This window comes from Lynx rufus, unplaced genomic scaffold (genome assembly GCF_022079265.1).
Source record: "Lynx rufus isolate CCGP_SWC_20201006 ecotype Redwood Valley unplaced genomic scaffold, mLynRuf1.p SCAF_6, whole genome shotgun sequence".
Taxonomy (NCBI): Eukaryota; Metazoa; Chordata; class Mammalia; order Carnivora; family Felidae; genus Lynx; species Lynx rufus.
Genome location: NW_025814878.1, coordinates 22,472,868 through 22,497,525, shown reverse-complemented (window position 1 = coordinate 22,497,525; position 24,658 = coordinate 22,472,868). Strand labels below are relative to the sequence as shown.

General features: G+C 46.3%; 1 protein-coding gene across 1 annotated transcript; it reads left to right on the top strand.

Annotated features, from left to right (window-relative positions):
- The first annotated feature begins 9,756 nt into the window (after positions 1–9,756).
- Positions 9,757–13,116, top strand: SLC35D3 (solute carrier family 35 member D3). The gene is made up of 2 exons (XM_047102602.1): positions 9,757–10,257; positions 11,287–13,116. Exons 1-2 carry the CDS (start codon positions 9,819–9,821, stop codon positions 12,114–12,116), a joined length of 1,269 nt encoding a protein of 422 aa, XP_046958558.1. The 5' UTR covers positions 9,757–9,818; the 3' UTR covers positions 12,117–13,116.
- The last annotated feature ends 11,542 nt before the right edge of the window (positions 13,117–24,658 follow it).

Genomic DNA, 24,658 nt, shown 5'->3' with positions numbered 1-24,658 from the left:
CCTGGGTGGCTCAGTCAGTTAAGCATCTGACTTCGGTTTAGGTCATGATCTCACAGTCTGTGAGTTTGAGCCCCACATGGGGCTGTGTGCTGACAGCTGAGAGCCTGGAGCCTGCTTCAGATTCTGTGTCTCCCTCTCTCTCTGCCCCTCCTCCGTTCACTCTCTGTCTCTTTCTCTCTCTCAAAAATAAATAAACATTAAAAAAAAATCTTTTTAAAATCTATGCCTCAAAGTGCTTTAGAAAGTTGCTCCTTGGAGCACCTGGGTGGCTCAGTCAGTTAAGTGTGTCTTGATTTCAGCTGGGGTCATGATCTCCCAGTTCATGAGTTTGAACCCTGCCCCGGGTTCCTCGCTAATGGTGTAGAGCCTGCTTGGGATTCTGTCTCTGCTCTGCCCCTCCCCTGCTAGCTCTCTATCTCTTTCTCTCAAAATAAATAAATAAACATTAAAAAGAAAAAAAGAGAAAGAAAGAAAGAAAAGAAAGAAAGAAAAAGAAAGAAAGAAAAGGAAGGAAGAAGAAAGAAAGAAAAGAAAAAAGAAAAGAAAAGAAAAAAGAAAAGAAAGAAAGAAAGAAAGTTGTTCCTAGAAACATAAATAGGAAGCCTGGTTGAGTACACAGTTCAGTGCCCAAGACCTAAGGCAAGGACTTCATCCTAGTACCATGCCTGGTACCTAGAAGGTGCTCTGTAAATATTTGTTAAATGAATTAATGGTCTGGGGGAAAAGTACAACTTTTTTTTACATGTTTTATTTATTTATTTATTTATTTATTTATTTATTTATTTATTTATTTGAGAGAGAGAGAGAGAGCACGTGAGCAGGGGAGGAGCAGAGAGAGAGGGAGAGACAGAATCCCAAGCAGGCTCCATGCTGAGAGTGCAGAGCTCGACTCTGGGCTCTGTCTCACGACCTTGAGATCATGACCTGAGCCGAAATCAAGAGTCGAAAGCTTAACCAGCTGAGCCACCCAGGCATCCCAACTCTTTTTAGTCTTAAATTGTTTTTGAGAAGCCCCCTAACGAGGACACTGCTTTCTTAACATGAATACAATGTAAGGAACAAGGAGCTCAGACACATCCTTAGAGCTGTCGCGATGATGAGGCTCGTCAATCTGTTTCTCGCTTCCCTCCAGAACTAGTGACATCACACTAAGTACAGTTCAGTAAAAGCAGGTTCACTGTGGGTGTTCTCTGTATCAGCCAAATTTTAAATAGACCTTTAAAAACACCTAACCAGATCACATTTACTATGTGAATTTATGTTTACAATGAAATAAATTACTTATTTATTTTCCTTGTAGAATGCGAGAGAGTTTATTAAAATAATCTGTCATGTATCTTTTGAAGCAGATACTTGTGATTTAAAAACTACCATCTCTCTTGATCTTTCCCCCTCAATTTGTAGGATGTTAGAGTTGTGTGGAACAGTAACTCTGTAATACTGAACTCAGATTCTTAGAGTCTCACAATTTGAGAGAGTTTGGGTTTATCCAGTGGGTGTCCTGGAGCTAAGATCGGAAAACTAGAAGGAAAGGGGCTGGATTCTCTCCTGAAAGAGAATTCCCAAGATTTTTAACTTCTTGGTAGTTCACAAGCCGGGCAGTATCTGGACAGCATTTGTGTCTTAGCTGTTGAGCTCTTAGCTTTCATCCCTCCTGCCTCCCCAACTTCTTCTGTGATCTGATCTGGGCACAATGTGAGATGATTTCTGTGTTATTTCTTTGATTTTTATAATGTCCCTGAAAGGAAGCCCTCCCAGTTTTCCAGACAAAGAAATGAAGGCCCTCAGGAGTCCTAAGAGCCAACAGGTATGAAGCTGGAATGTGAAACTTGCTCTGACTAGATCCGAACCATGGTCCTGCCACCTAGCCTTCCTTTCCAAGGAATAACAGAAATTGGCCCACAGAGAAGTAGTAAACGTGTGGAACTCTCTGGTGACTAGCTCTTGATCATTCCTGAGAGAAGCGACAAAATGGAGTTTTCCAAGTCGAAATTGCTAAGAAGCTGCCCCAGGGTCTGGAGTGACCCTACCAAGGTATGTCACCCCCAGGGACATCCAGGCTGAGAGCCTACTGTCTCTTCTGCCCATGCCACTTTTTAACTGACCAACTTGGCTATCCTTTGGCTTCTCCCAAAATGAACTCAATGATTTCTTAGCAGGCCTCTTGTTGGGTGAGATAATCCACTTAAATATTTTTTTGCTTCAGAGATATGCTGAAGTCTGTGTCTCCTGCCTCCCCCAGCCAGGTCTCCCCACAGCTCAGTTTCTTCTAACCAAACCCAACTTTCTCATTAATGGGCTCCTCTGGCACATGCTTTCCCATGTGCCAATACTCTCCACCCAGGCGCTCAAACTAAAGACCTAAATCCCATTCTTGTGCCTTCCCTTTTTCCCACCTCTCCACTCGAAGATGCATCACATAAGTCCTGTCCCTTTTCTCCCCTAAAATACTTCTCCATTCTGTCCCCGGCCTTCAATCCAACCACTGCTGCCCCGGTTCATGCCATTGTTAAGTTTTCTCTGGACAACCCCAGCAGATGATCCAATCCCTTCCCAAATGAGGTATCTGTTTCTAGTTTTGTGCCCTTGGAGCAATCCTCCCCAACACAGCTGCTGGAGATGGATCTAGAAATGCAATCTGATGACATCAATCGGAGTGTAAAACCTTCTCTGCCTATAGGATTACCCTCAGGAAAAAGTTCAAGCTCACTCATCAGACTGTGGTCCTTTGGGGCTGGCCCCTGCCCTTCTGCAGCATCGCATCTGTCCTTGTGGTCACCAACTTTGTGCTCCACACCCATGTGCTCACAGGCTCCCCTGAATAAATAATGCAAGTTTTCATTTCTGCCTTTGTTCAAGGCAGTCCATGTGCCTGGATTGCCTTGTTCTTGGCTCAGTGAATCATTTTTTATTATAGTTGATACGTGATATTACATTAATTTTTAGGTATATATTGGTTTGACAAATTCTTATCCATCATTTGAAAGTCATGTGAAATGACTAAAGAAAAGGACTGATAACATACAAAAATTAAAATAACAAAACACACCATTAGCAAAGCTAAAAGAAGACACAGTAGAAGGTGTATTTGTAACATATGTAACAAATGGTTTAATATCCACAATTTAAAGAGCTCTCAAAACTCACTGAGACAGCCAAACGTAAAAGTGGACAAAGGATATCAATAGATAATTGACAGATGTAAAAATGCAAATGTTTAATACAATTTAAAAAAAATACCCAAACTTTGTCTAATTTGATGATAAAGAAATGCAAATTAAAAGATTTGATTCTATTTTTTTGCTTATCAGTTTGGCAAACAATAAAATATTGCTAATATCCAATATTAGTGAAAGTGAGAGCACTGTTACATACCTTTTTGGAAGGCAATTTGGCAATAAAAAATTTAATTTTTCTCAAGTTTTTTACTTAAATTCTAGTTAGTTAACATAGTGTAATATTCTTTTCAGGAGTAGATTTTAGTAATTCATCACTTAATATGACATCCAGTGCTCAACACAAATGCCTTCCTTAATGCCCCACACCCATTTAGCCCATCCACCCCCCCCCCATCAACCCTCGGTTCTCTATCGTGAAGAGGCTCTTATGGTTTGTTTCTCTCTCTTTCTTTTTCTCCCTTCTTCCTATATGTTCATCTGTTTTGTGTCCTAAATTCCACATATGGGTGAAATCATATGGTATTTGTCATTCTCTGTCTGACTTATTTCACTGAGCGTAATATCCTCTAGCTCCATCCGCATCATCGCAAATGGCAAGATTTCATTCCTTTTGATGGCTGAGAAATATTCCATTGTGGGTATATATGCCACATCTTTATCCATTCATCAGTCGGTGGACATTTGGACTCTCTCCATAGTTTGGCTATTGTGTTTGTTTATTTTTGTATTTTTTTTAATGCTTTTATTTATTTTTGAAGGAGAGAGAGCATGAGTGGGGGAGGAGCAGAGAGAGAGGGAGACACAGAATTCGAAGCAGGCTCCAGGCTCTAAGCTGTCAGCACAGAGCCGGATGCAGGGCTCGAACCCACAAACTGTGAGTTCATGACCTGAGCCGAAGCTGGACGCTCAACTGACTGAGCCACCCAGGCACCCCAATGTTTGTTTACTTTTGAGAGAGAGAGAGAGAGAGAGAGAGAGAGAGAGAGAGAGAGAGACAGTGCGAGTGGGAGAGGGACAGAAAGAGAGGGAGACATAGCATCTGAAGCAGTTTCCGGCACAGAGCTCGTCGTCGCATGGCTTGAACTCAACTAACTGTGAGATCATGACCTGAGCGGAAGCTGGATGCTTAACCGACTGAGCCACCCAGGCGCCCTGGCTATTGTTGATAATGCTGCTATAAACACTGGGGTGCACGTACCCTTCGAATCTGCATTTTTGTATCCTTTCAGTAAATATCTAGCAGTGCAATTGCTGGATCATAGGTTAGTTCTATTTTTAACTTTTCGAGGAACCTCCACACAGTTTTCCAGAGCAGCTGCACCAGTTTGCATTCCCACCAACAATGCAAGAGGGTTCCCCTTTCTCTGCATCCTTACCAACACTTGTTGTTTCTTGTGTTGTTAATTGTAGCCATTCTAACAGGTGTGAGGTGGTATCTCCTTGTGGTTTTGATTTGTATTTCCCTGAGGATGAGTGATGTTGAGCATCTTTCATGTGTCTATTAGCCATCTGGATTTCTTCTTTGGGAAGATGTCTATTCATGTCTTCTGCCCATTTCTTAACTGGATTATTTGCTTTTGGGGCGTTGAGTTTAATAAGTTCTTTATAGATTTTGGATGGCAATAAAGATTTTAAGTTACAAACTCAGCTGTTCCAGTCCTAGGATTCCCTGTCTGTACCCTGACACCCCAAATACTAACAGAGTATGTAAGAACAAATGTCCAAGGGTATCCATTATTACATCATTGTTGGGTAAAATCTAGATGCCTGTCTACAGAGGAAAGGTTATACTATAGAACAGTCATTTAAAAGAATAAGACAGAACTATGGAAAGACACCCTGCTATTGATATGTGTATTAGTTATCTATTTCTGTGTAACAGATCACCCCAAAACATAGCAGCTTAAAACAAACATTTATTTATCTTAGAATTTCTATAGGTCAGGAATCCAAGCGTAGCTTAGCTGAGTTGTTCTGGCTCAGAATGTCTCAGGACAGTGCAGTTAAGCTGTCACCTGGGTCTGCAGGTATCAGAAGCTCAATAGAGGCTGAAGGATCAACCTGGATCAACCTGGTCGTTAGCAGGCCTCACATACTCACCAGGTGGGACCCTCCACAGGTGGCCTGAGTGTCCCTATAACATGGCATCTGGCTTCCTCCAGACTGAATGATAAAAGAGAAAGAAAATTCAAGACAGAAGCTTCAGTCTTTTATAACCGAGCCTCGGGGAGTGACACCATCATTTCTGCTGTGTCCTATTGGTCACACAGACCAGCCCTGGTAAAAAGTAAGAGGGTTAACCAAAGGTGTGAATATGAGGAAGCAGAGATCTTAGGGGCTTGTTATCACAATATCTTAAAATATTTTTTTTAATGTTTATTTTTGAGAGGAGAGAGAGAACGCACACGAGTGAGCGGGGGAGGGGCAGAGAGAGAGAGGGAGACACAGATTCCGAAGCAGGCTCCAGGCTCTGAGCTCTCAGCACAGAGCCCGATGTGGGGCTCGAACTCATGAACCTCGAGATCATGCCCTGAACCGAAGTAGGATGCTTAACCAACTGAGCCACCCAGGTGCCCCACAATATGCTTTTTAAAATAGCAAATTATAGACAAATATGTAAAAGTCCTAATTTTATTATTTTTTAAAAGGGGATTCTGTTTGTGTAAATATATATACATAAAAAACTTAAAGGTTTACACCAGTACCCCCCCAGCTCTGTGCAGTGGGGTTGGTGTGGGGTTGGTGGTGGGGAATATTGAAGATAGCATGTTTAGTTATTGTTATAAAGTTTGTTTTCCTTTTACATACTATAATGTGAATGGGTTACTTTTTAAAAATTTATTTATTTATTTTGAGAGAGAGAAGGTGCACAGGGGAGGAGAAGAGAGAGAGGGAGAGAGAGAATCGCAAGCAGGCTCTGAGTGGAGCTCGATCTCACGAATTGTGAGATCATGACCTGAGCGAAAATCAAGAGTCTGATGCTTTAACCGACTGAGTCACCCAGGCGTCCTGAGAATGGGTTACTTTTACAATTAAAAATAATGAAATAAGAACATATTTCCTCCTCCAGGAAGTCTTCTCTGATACCCCCTTCTTTTTTTTTTTTTTTTCAATGTTTATTTATTTTTGGGACAGAGAGAGACAGAGCATGAACGGGGGAGGGGCAGAGAGAGAGGGAGACACAGAATCGGAAACAGGCTCCAGGCTCCGAGCCATCAGCCCAGAGCCCGACGCGGGGCTCGAACTCACGGACCGCGAGATTGTGACCTGGCTGAAGTCGGACGCGTAACCGACTGCGCCACCCAGGCGCCCCGATACCCCCTTCTAAAGCTGATATTATTTCCCTCCTTAGCGGTCTCTTGTTTCTGCCACATGACCCCACTGTTGCATACGCATCATTGTGTTGCCTCTGCGTATCACCTGCACCTGCGAATTCCTGAGAACTAAGATGAGCGCTCATCTTTGAATCCTCTGTGGCTAACCAAGTGCCTGGCCCAAAATACTTGCTCTGCATGTTTGCCAAGTGAATGAACTGAAGGATTTATTTAATGCCATCAGTATGTATTAGGTAGCTCCAAAGATAATGGAGCTTGAGTCTAGACCCTTGGTACCAGTAGGTCAAATAGCTTTTTGACCTTCAGATCTACATTCTTGTTCAATTAACCTTGCTAAACATAGTATTCTTGTTTTTCCCATTTTTCTTTAGGAGATATCTAGTAATTGGTGTGGCTGATGGTATTAATTTTTTTTAAATGAAAGGCCTAATGGAAAAGAATTATATGCAATAAAGTGGAGAAAATGAACTGTTTCATGCCAATGTAGGTTTCAAATATTAAGCAAAATTTTCTTGCCTAAATGAGAAGGGTGAGATAGCTGAATCAGCCCCAAATCTTTTACCTAATGTTAGTATCACAAATGGAAGCAATTATAATTGCTGGCAGAAATGAATCATTCCCAAACTAGGTCTACGCAGACAGGTCTTTATTATGTTCACTTAAGATGGCTTAAAGAAACCATCCTTTAATTGGAATGGTCCCCAGAAGCAGAGATCTGGTATTTGCTGATTTCTTTAAAGAGTTAATCTTTGGGGCGCCTGGGTGGCTCAGTCGGTTGAGCGGCCTACTTTGGCTCGGGTCATGATCTCGCGGTCCGTGAGTTCGAGCCCCGTGTCGGGCTCTGTGCTGACAGCTCAGAGCCTGGAGCCTGTTCAGATTCTGTGTCTCCCTCTCTCTGACCCTCCCCCGTTCATGCTCTGTCTCTCTCTGTCTCAAAAATAAATAAACGTTAAAAAAAAAAAAACTTAAAAAAAAAAGAGTTAATCTTCAAATTTTTTTTTTAATCTGAGTATACTTTGTATGCTTTGTATATATGCTTATACTACACACATGGGGTCCCTCGCTTCAGACCCGATTTCCTCAAGAAAAGAACATCCCATGAAAAACAGAATCCGTGAAGCAGCCACTAGTGTGTAACCATAGCTATTAGCAACAGAAACAAAGAATTTCCCAGGGAACCGGAAGCATAGGTTTCAGTACATTGCTTTCCAGAGGTATTCCTGGAAAGTTGACACACTGAGCCATTTGTAAGCATTTTCTTGAGTGTCCACTTGAGGGGGGGGGGCGGGAAAGTGGCCCTACCAGGCGCTGGGCACGTGAGCTGGAGGACTGGTTGAGACCTAGGTCTCTCCCACCCAAGTGAGCTCCCAGCTCCTGGAAAGCTGGCCCAGAATAAGTGCTGCCAATACCCGATGTAAATTATTTTTCTGCTCTGGTAAAAATTGTCGCGGCTTCAACATCTGGGCTGGAAGTGTCTCCTTCAGCACAGAGGTGGAAGTGTGGAGGAGAAGAAAGAATCACCAAGGAAATGGTTCGTGCATATTAGTTCGTGCAGCAGTTCAGGGTTAGGAGGTTGGGATCCTGCTGCAGGTGGGTGGATAAGAAAAGTGAACGAAAGGGAGAGGTGGTTCGAAGCAATTTGGAGCTCTCTTCCTCGCTCCCAAACCCTAGCCAAGTCCATAATTTTTAAGCAGCGCGAAAACTGTGCCTGGCTGTTGGCTGTGATCTGGGCTGAGCGAACCCCTTTGCCGCTCCTGAGTTTCCGGGTCTAGGAGTTACTTTCAAGGGAGCGAAATTCAGATCAAAGGGTCACAGAAGCTTTGTACCCGCAGTAATTGAGAATTCCCTTTTTCTTCCGGCCGGACGAGACAAGTAAATAGTTCTCAAGTCCTGCCGGGAAGCCGACCTGCCCTGGCCGGCGGTGGGGGAGGTAGGAGGTAGGGGTTGTCCTGCTCTCCAAAGCAGTCAGTCAATGACTACCCGCTAGGCTGCGTTCGGTTCCCGGGGATCCAGAGAAAGCTACGTCCAGTCTCGGCTCTGTCTTGGTCCTGGGTTCCTGCCCCCGCTACGCCCTCTCTCCCCTGCCAACACACCCCCTCCACCTCCGAGCGAGGCCAGTGGCTCCCGCCCACCCTGGGGCACCGTCGCCCCCGCGATCCACCAAAACAGTGGATGGTTCTCCCTCCCGAGACTTAGTTTCTGCTTTTACGCTCATTTCACGGCTTTGCCCCACTTGGAACGTGTGCCCTTGCCTCCGCCCCCAGGCTACGCAGCCCGGCGAGGCCACGGACCCTCCCCCCTAAAAAAAAAAAAAAAAAAAAAAAAAAAAAAAAAACAAAAACAAAAAACAAAAAAAAACCTCCCCCCGCCCGAGCCACTGGAGTAATCCCAGGTCCCTCCCTGGAAGGCGCACTGACTGGGGAGCGCGTTGCCCGCGCCGGGAAGAAGCCAGCCCTAGCGCCCTAAAGCACTCCGGGGCGGCGTCCTGGGGCCGTGGGTTCCTTCAATGTGGGGGCGTTGGCGCCCGAGCACCGGGAAGCCCCGCAGCCAGCTGGCACCGACTTTTTTCCATTTCCTGGCCGACAGTTGGACATGGTCCGGCGGCTGCGCCGGGAGGGACCGTGGATAGAAAAGCGGCTGAAGCTGCGGGTGTGGGGACGGGGGAGGGTTGCTGGGGGTGCTGTCACTTGTTGCGGTTCTCGAAAACAGTGCTCGACCCTGGAGGGCTGTTGTTTCTAAAATCTTCCTTGGCTGTGCCCGGGATCCCCCAACCCGCGCTCCTGGGTTCGGGGCTGGAAAGAAGAGGCGAGCGGGAGCCTCTGGCTTTTGCGGAGGCGGGGCGGGGGGGGGCGGCGCCCAGGGGTGGGCGCTGGGGTGCCCGAGAGGTGCGAGTCCGGTCCCGCGTGCGGCAGCGGCGGGGGCTTCCAGGCGCAGAGCGTCCGCCCTGACTGTGAAACCGCGCGGGACACAACCCATTGCAGCTCGTCACATACTTACAAATCGCTGTCGCTAGGGTTCCCGCCACTCCTCTCAGACCAGCCCCCCCACCCCTGCCACTTTTCGGAGTCCCCCGCCCCCGTCACTGCCTCCCGGGAGCTGCGGGGCAGTCGGACGCGGAGCGGTGGAGCGGCGAGGACGCCTGGCTGGAGCTACCCTCTGCGGGGAGCCGGCGCCCCCTGCCCTTGGCCGCGGCGTTGGGCGGGCACCCCCGCCGCCCTCGCTCCGCTGCTCCCGGCTCTCTTCTCCGCTCTCCTTCCGCAGGTCCCGGAGCTCCGCCACCGCCGGGTGCGGCGCGGCAGGCGCGATGCGGCAGCTCTGCCGGGGCCGCGTGCTGGGCATCTCGGTGGCCATCGCGCACGGGGTCTTCTCGGGCTCCCTCAACATCCTGCTCAAGTTCCTCATCAGCCGCTACCAGTTCTCCTTCCTGACCCTGGTGCAGTGCCTGACCAGCTCCACGGCGGCGCTGAGCCTGGAGCTGCTGCGGCGCCTCGGGCTCATCGCCGTGCCCCCCTTCGGCTGGAGTCTGGCGCGCTCCTTCGCGGGGGTCGCCGTGCTCTCCACGCTGCAGTCGAGCCTCACGCTCTGGTCCCTGCGCGGCCTCAGCCTGCCCATGTACGTGGTCTTCAAGCGCTGCCTGCCCCTGGTCACCATGCTCATCGGCGTCCTGGTGCTCAAGAACGGCGCGCCCTCGCCCGGGGTGCTCGCCGCGGTGCTCATCACCACCTGCGGCGCCGCCCTGGCAGGTGAGCCCGACCCCCGCCCGCCCCCGGCCCACCCTACCCCACCGGACCGAGGCTACGAGGATCGCTTAGTGCCAGGCCCCCACTTCCAGTGGGGAGACCGAGGCAGAGAGAGACTTTGAATGTGGTTGCTCGGCTCGCGCACGGGACTTCTGGGACCCCGCCGAGCCTTTCCCGGCGCTCCGACTTCCTCCTTCAGAGCGTACCCCTCCCCCCAGTCCTGGCTTCCGACCCCCTCCCCTGCCTAACTAGCTATCGTCCTCTCCGCTTTCCCAGCTCACCGCCTCCCCTCTCCACCCTCCCCTCTCCTCCGCCTCGCACCCCTTCCTTCCTCCGGGAAGGGTCGAGAGCCGCCGGAGCCGGGGCAGAATGGGTTTGCAGGAGGCGGGGGCGGTGAACTTCCCTGGGTCACGCGGGGCTGGAGTGGTGGGGGGCGGGGGACGATGGAAACCAAGCTTGAGCAGTCTGAGCTAGTTTAGGGTCTCTGGCCCCGCGCGAGGCGCTCCCGGCGCGAGGAGGGGTGGGGGCGGGGGTGGGTGGATTAAGACCCACGTGAGGGCCGAGCTTGAAGGACTGAGCCGGGTGGGAGCCGGCGGGAACCGGGAACCTTCACACGGAGGTCGAGAGGGAGGCGTTCGCTCGGCGACCAGCCCGCCTGGGGTTAGAAGACACTGGCTGGGGATCCGTCTTCCTTCCGCGGCCCAACAGACCGGGGGCAGCGTACGACGTTCCTGGGTGACCTCCGTGCCTACCCCGAGGGTATCTGCTCCCTCCCGGTCCTTTGTCGTGCACAGAACTAGACAGGGTGCCCCCCCCCCCCCGCCCGGGATATGCAGGAAGGCGCCTCCGCTCACGCTTGGAACTGGGCATTGGCTGAGCCTGGCCTCTCCGATTTATGCCCGTGGGCAGACCTGGGACGCGAACTCTATCCACTCTCCACCCTATTGCCCCAGTGAATACCCACCCGCGCCAACCCGGTGTCTTCTCTTTTTCCTTCCTGCCCTGGCTCCGTGGTTCTCTGGGGCGCTCCAGGAGCCGGCGACCTGACGGGCGACCCCATCGGGTACGTAACGGGCGTGCTGGCAGTCCTGGTGCACGCAGCCTATCTGGTGCTCATCCAGAAGGCCAGCGCCGACACGGAGCACGGGCCGCTCACCGCGCAGTACGTCATCGCTGTGTCCGCCACCCCACTGCTGGTTGTCTGCTCCTTCGCCAGCACCGATTCCATCCGCGCCTGGACCTTCCCCGGCTGGAAGGACCCGACCATGGTCTGCATCTTCGCGGCCTGCATCTTGATCGGCTGTGCCATGAACTTCACCACGCTGCACTGCACCTACATCAACTCGGCGGTGACCACTAGCTTCGTGGGCGTGGTGAAGAGCATCGCCACCATCACAGTGGGCATGGTGGCCTTCAGCGACGTGGAGCCCACCTCTCTGTTCATTGCCGGCGTGGTGGTGAACACCCTGGGCTCCATCATTTACTGTGTGGCCAAATTCTTGGAGACCAGAAAGCAAAGCAACTACGAGGACCTAGAGACGCGGCCCGGGGGAGAGGAGGCACAGCCAAGTGGAGATCAGCTGCCATTCGTCATGGAGGAGCTGCCCGCGGAGGATGGAAATGGAGGGTCAGAAGGGGGCAAGGCAGCAGGTGGCTCCACTCAGAAGAGTGGGCCAGAGGCAAGGGGTGGCCCCAGAGGAGTCCCGCTGGTGGCTGGGAGTTCGCAGATCACACGCGGCCCGGAGGAAGTGAGCAAGAGGTCACTGAAGGATGCTTACCTCGAAGTGTGGCGGTTAGTCAGGGGAACCAAGTATATGAAGAAGGATTACTTGATAGAAAATGAGGAGTTACCCAGTCCTTGAAAAGGAAACGCATGTATGTATATATGTACATACGCTTATTTTGTATGTTCGAGATACCATATTTTAATGAGGGGCCGCACAGTTTTATTCTTTGAGGAGTGGGGAAGGGAAGCAAAGAAAGAAGCTGAAACGCACTGGCAGCAACAGAATTAGCAGCTGCGTGAATTATTTAGCCTGAGTTTACCTGAGGCATCACAGAGACAAAGGAATGTGAAGGTGCTGAACAAAGTGAGGCGGCGGTCTCAGCGGCAGAAGGGATATGTTCAGTGCAGGCTGCACGTGAATTTTCTGTCTTTATAACCATAACCGAAGGGCGGCATGCACTAGGAGTTCCTCAACCCACCCCCTCCAGAGATGGAGTGTAGACAGGATGACAGCACTTAATAAGCTCAAAGAGGACATACGGGGATACATCTTCAGTGATAGAACTGCAGTGTTCATGGCCAGCTGAGCAAGAGTATATTACTGAAGTTATTATGCACATGCATATATACGTGCGTATACACGTATACGTACATATATACACACGTATATATTGAGTTGACGTTTACTGTTTATAGTCATCTGAAATATCAGGTTTACTCTCATTTTTCTTCACTCAAAAAAACAATTAAGTGCTCTGTTACTCTATTATATATTGGTAGAAAATGTTAAAGCTGTTTTGAATACATGAGTTCATAGCTTCAAACCCGAAGGTCGAAGTTGGCTTTTAGTAATTATAAAAATATTTTAAAGGTGGTTTGGGTTCATTGCTTCATAATATCTATTATTGAATGTCATAACCTTTTGAGAAGCCAGTCTTACTGCGTCCTGTATTCTTTCAAGCAAATGCAAAGGCTGAGAAATAATTCGGTGTTCACTGAAGCCCAAGCAGAAGTGAGACCATCCAGTTAAGCCGGCTCTCCCGAGTCACCCTGCACATCCCAGACCCTGTGACAAAAACAGCAACTGCTATATTCACTTTATGATATTTTTCTATCTTGAATTTGTCAAAATAAAGTATGAGTCTCTCTGCTAAAAGATACATTGTTATACATTTGTCTTAGACACATTTGGGCTCTATTGTTGTGGTGTAGTTTGTGCGTGTCTTCAATGTGTGGTGTCTGATATCCTGTGTAGGGGCCACCCCGTGGAGAAGTTCCTAAATTAGCTTGGCAGTCCACTGTAAAAGTAACAACAACAACCACCACCAGGAAAACATTCTCATTTTCCAGTCAAGGGAAATGTTACAAAGTAAAATAAAATACTGCCTCTCCGGGAGGTAGGAAAAGTCCTCCACGGCCAACATCAGTTAATATGGAGCCTGGGTTGTAATGGTAAAGAGCGCACCCAGAGGGAAGTCTTTCTTTCAGCTCCCTCCAGAGACGTAATTTGAGAGAAGTCACTTTCATTATTTGCCAGCATGTTCCTGAGGCTCTCAGATGGCAGTATCCTCTATGTTTCGTTATTTTCCAAAACATCCCAACAAAACGCAAAGCAGACTCAAAAACGGAAGTCTCAGCCTCATCAGTTTGGATCCACACGCTGGGTAAGCAAGTGGTAACTATGGCGGTTTGTGATTGGTGCTGGTTTATTGGTTGTCACAGGCAAGTCCTCATTTCCATAGGTACCTCTACAAGCCATTTAAGATGTGAGAGCCCTCATATGTCTGCCGTTAAAGACGGTTGACTAGGGTTAGAATGACTTTTTTTTTTTAATTTTTTTTTTAACGTTTATTTATTTTTGAGACAGAGAGAGACAGAGCATGAACGGGGGAGGGGCAGAGAGAGAGAGGGAGACACAGAATCGGAAAGCAGGCTCCAGGCTCTGAGCTGACAGCATAGAGGACGCGGGGCTCGAACTCACGGACCGCGAGATTGTGACCTGAGCTGAACTCGGAGGGTTAACCGACTGAGCCACCCAGGCGCCCCTAGAATGACTTCTTTAAGACGAAGCATGAATTTTAATGTCAACATGCCACAAGACCATATCCTGTTGCATTTCTGTGAAGCAGAGAATTAATGAAAAGCCCCAAAGTTGAATGAAATATGTGTATACACACACTCACACACACACACACACACACACATATATATATATACATTTAATACTATTAAAATGCCATTCTCAGAGAAAAAGATAGCATGATTGGTTTTCACTGAAAAAAAAAATTCCCTTTTGGTCAAAACTGTTGATTTGCATTTATTGCAGAAAGATGAACTCTTTCCTGTCAACAAACTTGAAGAAATACTCTATCAGTTAAGAGTTCTCTGGGGGCGCCTGGGTGGCGCAGTCGGTTAAGCGTCTGACTTCAGCCAGGTCAGCATCTCGCGGTCGGTCCGTGAGTTCGAGCCCCGCGTTGGGCTCTGGGCTGATGGCTCGGAGCCTGGAGCCTGTTTCCGATTCTGTGTCTCCCTCTCTCTCTGCCCCTCCCCTGTTCATGCTCTGTCTCTCTCTGTCCCAAAAATAAATAAACGTTGAAAAAAAAAATTAAAAAAAAAGAGTTCTCCGGAGAAACAGGACCAAGAATAGATACATACATCTACAAACACATACACATATACACATATACATATATTTATATATTCATATACAAATGTATCTGTAGATAAACAGAACCATGAAGATTATATCTGTATCTCTGATATCTATCTATCATCTATCTGTCATCTGTCTCAGAGAGGGAGAACAGGGAATTGACAGTTGTGGGGATTGGCAAATCTAAAATCTGTGGGGCAGGTTGGCAGGCGGGAAACTCGGGTAGGGTGTTTATGTTGCAGTCTTGAGGCAGAATTGTTTCTTCTGCAAACCTGATTCTTTGCTCTTAAGGCCTTCCGCTGATTAGGTGAGGCTAACTCACATTATGGAGGGTTTATCTTCTTTATTCAAAATCTACAGACTGTAAATATTAATCACATCTAAAAGATGTCTTCCTAGCAACAACTAGATTATTGTCTGAGCAAACAACTGGCCCCACAGCCTGGCCAGGTGGTTATATAAAAGTAACCATCACAGGCACTTATACTGGGAGGGGACAGTGGGGAGTGTGCAAGGATAGGAAAAGCCCAGGAAGATCAAAGGTGGACGTTCTGTCACATCCATTAGTTTGGGCGAAGCTTGGGAGTCTCTAGGTGATCAAAAAAGTAAGCCATAGCACAGGGCAGAATTGAGTCAGTGCTTGGAGATCAGCCACAGGAGGGCATGAGCAGGTGACAGGCCTTGCCTGGCTTCTGAATCCTTCTTCTATTGACAGTAACACTTGCGCCCACTACAGACTCAGGTCCACTCTGACCTTCGGGCTCTGGCAAGGCCTTGAGTCAGGCAGGAACAATTCTGAGTAGCACTCCAGGATATTACCGTGGGACGGACCCAACTGGAAATCCCCACTGTTGCTCGTCTAACCCAGTCTTTGTGCCCCATTTTGGACAACTCGGAGTCTCCTCTTCTCTGAGAGTATGCCCGTAGTTTGCATGTATTTGGGTGTCTGGTCTCTGCCTTGACAATCTGTTCCTCTCTCAGTTCTTCAGGATGGAGACCCTGCCTCACACTCACCTGCCATTTATCAACTGGAATCTGTCTGTGGACTATATACCACGATGTCAGACAGGCGTTCTCAATGCTCACCCCACTGCTGGCCTCGCCCCCTACTTGCTGTCTAGCCGTCTATTATTGAGGCACAGATCGTCCAAAACACTGGGGGAATGATTGCCCAGAATGTGCAGGTGAGAGGGTGTGTATGTGTGTGCTACTGTGGGTGGCTGAGCAGAGCTGAAATAGTGGCCTAAACTTCTGGAAGACTAGCCATCCCACAAAAGTGGTCATGTGTTGTCAGAGTGCCTAATAGCCTGTGTGATTAATTGCAACACTTCAGGGAGCTGAAGGTAGGTGAAACTTACGAGTCCTCTACTGACAGAAGACTTTTTTTGCACTGTAGTTTGGGAAGATTCTATTGACCTATCTTTAACCTCACTGGTTCTTTTGGGGGGCATGTCCAGTCTGCTGATGGACCCACCAAAGGCATTCTTCATTTCTGTCGCAGTGTTTCAGTTTTTGAAACTCCTAGCATTTCCTTTTGATCCTAAGAATTTCCATCTCCCTGCTTAAAGTTTTTTTTTTTTTTTTAATTTATTTATTTTTAAGAGAGAGAGAGAGAGAGAGAGAGAGCTGGAGAGGGGCAGAGAGACAGAGAGACAGAGAATCTGAGGCAGGCTCTAGACTCTGAGCTGTCAGCACAGAGCCCGACATGGGGCTCAAACTCATGAACCACGAGAGTATGACCTGAGCCCAAGTCTGATGTTTAACACACTGAACCCCCCGGGGGCCCCTCCATCTCTCTGGTTAAACTACCCATCTGCTCTTGCATATTGTCTACTTTTTCCATTAGATCCATTAGCATATTAATCATAGTTATTTTAAATTCCCCGTCTGATCATTCCAAAGCCTGTGTCATATCTGAGTGTGATTCTGATGCTTGCTCTATTTAGGCATATTTTATCTTTGCTATTTAACATGCCTTATGAATTTTTTTTTTGAAGGCCGGATGATGTGTGGGATAACAGAACCTGAGGTAAATCAGCTTCTAGTGTGAGATTTCATGTTAATAGGGCTACAAGGTGGGCTCTGTTTAAAGTTTGCCGCCCGCGTGGATGCTTCTAGTGTCCTTGCTTTTATCTCCCTGTTTTCTTTGGGCTTCCTCCTTAGATAGAGTTTGATGCACCTCAGATCTTTCAGCTGTAAACTACTCTTATCCTGGAGCATTGTTGGTATACGGTAAATGATACAGGAAAGGTGTTCTTATTATTGTCTGTTAGTGGCCTGTGTCCCTGGATTGTGACCAGTGTTTCTTAGTCGTTTCTTTTTTTCTCCTCTTAGATAAGAAAGGTGGGCCAGAGGGGCCTGTGGTGGGAGAAAGCAGAAAACCTTTCCCTGGGGTGGGATAAAGCTCTGGTAAGTCTTGCATCCAGAGAGTAGGCCTTCTATGAGAACCTTCTGGGCATATTTCATAAGGATTTCTCTTTCCCTCCCTCTGCCGGAGTGCCAAGGTTCCTGGAAGTCAAACCCATGAAAATGTGGGTATCCCGCTAACACTTGGCTCCCAGGAGTTTCTCACTCTCAAGATAGTTCATATTCAGCCTGCAGGAATTTATAAAATTTACTATTTAAGTGTTCCTACCAAATCTACAGCTCCAGTGGCTTCTGCTCCGGGTCAAGACTCCATTGTAAAGTTCTGGATTCATCTGTCTGTCCAGATTCCGGGTCTGGCAGCATTGCCTGCAACCTCAGTTCTCCAATGGGTCCCTGCTGGCCCTTCTTATAACTCCAGGCCTCCTGCCCCTCATGTTGAGTGTTGACCGCTCTTGCGCTTAAGCTGTGGTGGTTTCTGCATGTGAGTGTGAGAAGCTTTTGAGTCCAAGTGCATTGTGAGCAAGAGTCAATGCACATTCAGATTGGTGCATCGTGGTAGTTGTCATTAGTATCACTCCCCCTTTCTCTGTCTTGGGGTCCTTCGCTTCTGCACGACAGAAATTTCTTCTACTTCTAGTTTTTATTTTACCATGTTTCAACTACCTACTATGATATATGAAACTTCCACGTTAGCCTCCGAGTGATAATTGCTGATCTGACTCGTCTGTTGCCTTTGTCTCTAGATACCATGGTACGTCTGCCAAGCTGAACTTCACTATAGCATCTGCTGAAATGGTCCCTTCTCCCTGGCCACTACCCTCACCACCCCTTACACACATAACAAGTACTTCTGATTCTGCATATATGCCTCTCTGAATCTGCTTCGTTTTTTTCCTGAGATCCAACAGCAGGGTTTGGAAGAAAGCCTGCGAGCAGAACAGGCTAGAACATAGAATAGATGCACAACTAGTAAAATGAACTCACAAATCTCCGCTGGGGAACCATCCCCTCTCCACTTCTGGGTTCATGTAATTCAGATAGTGTCGAGCCCATCCTTCTACCCTCAGTGTGTGACTCCAGCCAATGCAGTCAAAGCGTTTCTTGGAAGCACAATTAGTTCAGGATGGTCATGGGACCTAGTCAGAGCCAAGGAGATGCAAGGATACTTTTGGCAAGACTTCAGTAGCATGTTTTTGTTTTGTTTTGTTTTGTTTTGTTTTGTTTTGTTTCTTACTGGACTTGAACCTGGGAGGATGGGGTGGGGTGGGGCAGATGTGCTGTTGCCACTTCCCCACGAAGAAAAGATATAATAGAAAGGAAACAATACAGAGTCCAAGTAGACCAGGGAGGTAGAAAGAGAAAGAAATAAACTGAGTTTTGGTGACCCCACGTGGCCCTGGAATTAAGCTTTAACTTAACACTGACCCTCAGGTTGTCAGCTACATACTACAAAACCTTTTGTTATGATTTGCTGACATCATTTCAAGTTGGGATTTTTGCCACTTGTATCCCAAAAAGTCCCAAGTGGCACAAACATAAATTAATGGTTTCCAGCCAACAGGGAGAGTAAAGGACCCAAAGAGGTTTTTTGTTTGTTGCTTTGGTTTTCGTTTCTGATTTCTTACCGCACAAGCTATGACGCCCTGAGCCCAACTAAGGATTAGACATACCTCTCTGGTCTCCTGCTAATTACCATCTAGCATATGCACGTATCACCCATGGTCTTAAACAGCCATGGTTGTATCTACCGTCTTTCTCTTCAGTTTTCAATTCAGTTGATTCCTACATTCACGCTTCACGAAGTCACTGGATATTGGAAGAATTTGTGTATTGCAGACTGTTAGAAATACTACTACTTGATGCTTTTGTTATAGTGCTTCCTATTTCCTAAGTGTTTTACATGTACTAATTCATTCAGTTCTCACAACATCCCTATAAGTTGGCATGGATATTATCCCATTCTTACAAAGGGTGAACTGAGGAATGGAGAGGCTGAGTAACTTACCCTGGTCTCATAGCTGGTAACCTGTAGAGCTGGGTTCAGATTTGAACCCAGAGAGTCTGGTGCCAGTGCCTGTAAATTTCACGGACATGCTATTCTCAGTGACAAGCTTTCAATCTGACATCATAAGGCTGGAAATGGTGGGAGTTCTGGTAAGCGGCCACAGCATTTGTTGATTCTGCTGCTCAGTGGGGATCCTGACTCTACCCATAATTCTTTTCTGCTGTTCTCAAAAAGGAGAAAGATACAACTTTATTTCTAGAACAACCTATACGTGTGTGTATGTATACATCATCTTCTGCTTGTGAGCGCTAAGGGACCCAGGGAGGCCCCATGAAAAGCAGAGTAAAGAAAGGGGCTCAGATGCTATTACAACAAAGCATCCCCAAGCTACCCAGCCTTTTGGGCCAATCTCTTTCTTCGTAGTCAAATATCCTTTATATATAACCTTGGAAAGTACAGACCTTTACTAGTGTTTCCGAGGATTCATTGAACATGATCAGTGTAGCTGATTGCTTCTTGCTCCCTGCTGCTGTGTTGATCACTTAAAAAAAATACAACTTTATTGAAATATAATTTACATACCATCGAATTTACTCATTTTAAGTACACAATGGTCTTTAGTATATTTATAGAATTGTACAACCATTACCACCGTCTAATTTTGAAACATTTTCATCATTCCAAAAAAAGAAATCCTGTACCCGTTAGAAGGCATTAGCCATTCTTCCCCAATCTCCCCAGCCCTTGGCAATCTCCAATTTACTTTCAGCCTCTGTGGATTTGCCTCTTCTGGATGGATGCTTCTTACCATCCTGAAAGTGTTTCTTCAGACTGCTTTTCCTAACTGGCCCCTGCCCTCCTGTTTTTACACAAGGTATTGTTAATATAAAGCTGACATTGAGATGCAGTTGACAAGGTTTACTGAATGCTTGAAACTACCCATCATAAGGGCATTTCAGTGTAAAAAGGAACATTTGAAAGTCAATATCAGAAGTCCCCAGTCTTGGAGTCTCTGAGCGTCCCTCTCTCTCCTTGGGGACAGCCTGCTGCTATGTGGCAAGGCCTTCTTCTCTCAGAACAGTCCCTTTTCCCATAGGCACCCCTACCCCACATTTAAGCCCCCTCAGTTCCTTATTTGCTCAATATGTTTCTCCAGAAGTAACTGGAAGAGCTGTAACACTATCATTCTCCAATATACTTTACCACCTCCTAGAATGTGGAAAAGCCATAGTTATTAAAACATCCCCTCCCTCTTGTTCCACTCCAGAGAGAGAGGGAGAGGGAGAAATTATTCTGGAAAATTTTGTTAACTAGTGCAAAGCTGGTTGCCTGCCCACCTATCATTCCCCCATCCCTCCCCCATTCTTCCTTACACAGAGAACCCTAACTTTGGTCAGATAAAAGCAATAGTGTGCTCAGAGAGGGTGGGCCAGTCCCCTAGTACATTAATCATCATTCTTCGAAAGCCATCATGGTCGACCCACATCTCTTTGCCAATCATTGGTCAGGGCTGGGCCTGTGACCCAGCGAGCAAACGAGATGAGTAAGTGTGCTAGGGAGGGGTTCGGGGCAAGTTCACCCGGAAGAAGAAACTCCCTTTACCCTGCCTGTGCCTGCAGTTAGTGAGGATGTGATGTCTGAAAGTACAGTAGTCATTTTGCAACCAGAGGGGACACAAACCTCAAGATGAATGGCAATGTGCTGAGGAACCAAAAAAAAATGAGAGAAAGAGCCTGTTCACTGATGCCTTCCTTGTATTGCTGGATTAACAACACAGAACTGCCTGTGTCTGCATTTCTTGTTATAGGAGAGAATAAATTCCTATTCTAAAGTGCCTTTTAGTTGGGCATTCTTTTTCTTTCAGTCAAAAGCTTCCCAACTGATATAATATCAATTTGATAATGAATCTTGCTTCAAAAAGAAAATATACTTGAAAAGTAAAACTTTTGTTTTCCCATTGCAACACTAGTTTTCATCCATCCATCTATTCCTTGACCTATCCATTATCTATTCCTTGATTCAACAAACATTTATTAGGGATTATTATATACCAATTTCTGAACCATCTATTTCCTTTTTTTTTTTTCAACGTTTATTTTATTTTTGGGACATCATCTATTTCCTTTTTAATATTTCTGTATAGTAAATGTAATTAGTGGTTTTATATACATGAAGAATTATGTCTAAAAAGGCTAGTTTGATAAAGACTCATCGAACATTCTTTGAAAGGGCAATACAAACCCTAAAGATTATCTTCAGAAGTTTATCTGAAAGACCAAAATGGACCATTTCTTCCCATATTCACCAGAATTTTAAAAGTGAACCAGAAGCCCTATCAAAATTGTCAAAAGATATGGACAGAAAACTTTTAGCAAAAGAGATCCAATGGCTCTTGCATGCCTGAGAAGATCCTGAACTTCATCTAAATAGGAGAAAAACAAATTAAACTACAATGAAAATATGTTTGTCAGTGAGGGTGTAGGGACGTTTACAATCTCATAGGTTGCTCATGAGTGGGCATGTCTGTAGGGCCTCTATAGAAAGTAGAGCACTTGTTATGGCTGAATGTTTGACTCCCCCTCCCCATTCATATGAAATCCTAACCACCTCCCCTCACCCCGCCCCCATGTGCTGGATATTGGGGCCTTTGGGAAATAAATAGGTCATGAAGGTGAAGCCCTCATAAGTGGGATAAGTGCCTTTATAAGAAGAGACAGGTGAGCTTGCCTCCTCTCTCCGCTCTGCCACGTGAGGATACAAAGAGGTGATGGCCATTTGCAAACAAGGAATCAAGCTCATGCCAGACACTGGATCTGCCAACACCTTGATCTTGGACTTCCAGCCTCCAGAATCATGAAAATCTGCTTCAGTTTTTTTTTTTCTTAATGTTTATTTATTTTTGAGAGAGTAAAAGCACGAGCGGGGGAGGGGATGCAGGGAGAGAAGGGGACAGAGGATCCCAAGCGGGCTCCGTGTTGACAGCAGAGAGCCCATTATGGGGCTGGAACTCATGAACCCTGAGATAATGACCTGAGCCGAAGTCGGATGCTCAACTGACTGAGCCACCCAGGTGCCCCAAATTTCGGTAGTTTTTAAGCTACCCAATCTGTGGTATTTCGTTATGACAGCCCAAAGAGATGAAGACAACGATTTTGTTTTAGATGAATATCTTCGATGGGAATTGCATTTTCCCCGGGCGGGTGGCGGTGGGCGGGGGGGCGGGGGTTCCTACTTCCTTCTTCCTTTCAGTACTAGAGCACCCTGTGCTTTAGCTGAGCACCTGCTGCTGACCTTGGACTACTCTCCTGTCTCTGCCATGAACTGCAGCCAATGGAAAGGGAAGGGAAGGGACGTGGACAATGCCCACATCAGTTGGTTACAAGAAACTTGCTTGTTGATGAAAAAGTTTTGGAACAGACAGAAGTGATGGTTGCACAAAATTGTGAATGCGATTAGTGCCATTGCACTACACTTAAAACAAGTTAAAATGGCGAACTTTTATATCCTATATATGTGTTAGTCTGCTCAAGCTGCTGTAACAAAACACCATAATAGTGGCTCAAACAGCAAACATTTCTCTCTCATCGTCCTGGAGGCTGCACATTCCAGATCAAAGTGCCAGCATGATGAGAACCTGCTTGCTGGCTTGTAGACAGTCACCTTCTCACTGTGTCCTTACACAGCCAAGAGAAAGTTCTGGGCTTCTCATCATCCCCTTAGATGGGCACCAGTCCCACTTGGGGCCTTCAACCCATGACCTCATCCAAATCCAACCACCTCCCAAAAGTCCCACCTCCAAACATTGCCACATCAGCGATTAAGATCTCAATATATAAAGTGTGGGAGGACACCCTCAGACCACAGTGATATATTTTAATCACAATTTGACAAAGTAATAATGCATAATGGATTATACCAAAACCCATTGAAATATGTGCTACGTGGGTGGATTGTGTGGAATGTGAATTATGTCTCAATAAATTTGTTTTTTAAAACGTCCAAAGAAACCTGCTTGTCCCTACCTCCCTCTCTTTCCAGTCTCACAGCTCCACTGTGGCTGCAGCACGAACTCAGCTACGACAAAACGTGGGGATGTCAGAGCACGTACAGAAGAAAACCAGGGCGCTGAATAATCCTGTGCATGAGGCTTTCTGCCACTGCAGCCCTACCCTTCACACTATTACAGGAGACAAGTACACCTGTTTGTTGAGCTTTCGTACTCAGAGTTCTTTGTGGTTCGGCAGCTTAGCTGGTATTCGAACCAAAACACTGGCACCTCACTTCACTTACCGAGAAAGACAATGGTTCACTTAAAAAGAGAGAAAAAGAGAGAGAGAGAGAGAGAGAGAGAGACTGAAGGCCTTTTCCTGCTCCCTTTCTTCCACTGCTCCCCCAGGGTTCCAACTTCCTCTATCTGCTAGGTAACTTTGCTCTTAATTTCCAGAACTTCTGAAGGCACGGTACTGTATATAAGAATGAACTACACTATTCAATATTTTTTTTATTGATTTCATTAAGAGCTGAAGAGAGTTTCAGTGAGGACAATATTCTATGGCAGAAATCAAATAAGAATTAGTTTGTGGGTTATGCCAACAGTCAACTGATGATATCAGCTATGTTCCAGAGAGCAAAAACAACTTTTTTTCTCTAGCTATCTGAGGAATGCCTATTTGTCATTTGTTTCTTTTATTGCACCGCAGAAAAGATTTTAGAAGATGGAAACAAAAGGAAAGAAGCCATCATTTTCATCAAATCCCTCCTTTATACTGTAAACTAATTCAGTAGGTCTATAAAGCTTGCAAATTGGAGCAATAGATTAACCTCAGTGATATGTTCGGAAAATAATTCATAAAATGAACGTGATGCAACAGAAAGAACAATTACCTCTTAGCAAAGGGCATGCCTTTGATTTTGTCCTGTCACGTGATGTAATTCCAAATGTGTCTGACCCATACCTGCCTCTGAATCAACCTTCTCATTTGGTGTGATGGAAGAGAGAACGCTTGACTTTAATCATTTGATGTTGAAGTACCTGGTTGAAAAAAAAAAAACACAAAAAACCAATCATCTGGATGCTTTTGTGCCTGGATGCAGAGCACCTAATCTAGAGTTATGCGGACAGTGGAGCAAATTTCTTGCTTTTTGTTTGGCTCTTTGGCTTCACAGATAGAGAGAGAGAGAGAGAGAGAGAGCGAGAGAGAGGGTTTCCTTGTATCAAAGATCTCTTCATGAATAAGAGGTGCTGTTAGTCTTGGAGCTGGCTTTCCACTGCAATTATGATGAGTCTAGAGTGCTAATCTATTGTGTGATATAATACAACACTAGCAGTTATAAATCTCTGCTGTATGAAATCCCTGTCTGGGATTAGTGGGAGTTAACACTACAAGTCAAAAGTCCTGGCCGTCTGTGGAGGGCTTTCACACTGATTGCCCAATTCTCCAGAGGGCTACCATTCTTTCTCACCAATAATTTCTATATCCAGTTGCCTTTAAACAGCCCGTAAGCAGCAACCCAACTCAGATAGCTAGTTCCTTATTTTTCTTTAAGGGGTAACGTCCAATGTTCAAATGAATTGAGTAGGCAAATAGGGAAAAGTTTTATATTTTGCAATTCACCTAGTGGCTGTCTTCCAAAATGTGCAATATATTTTATA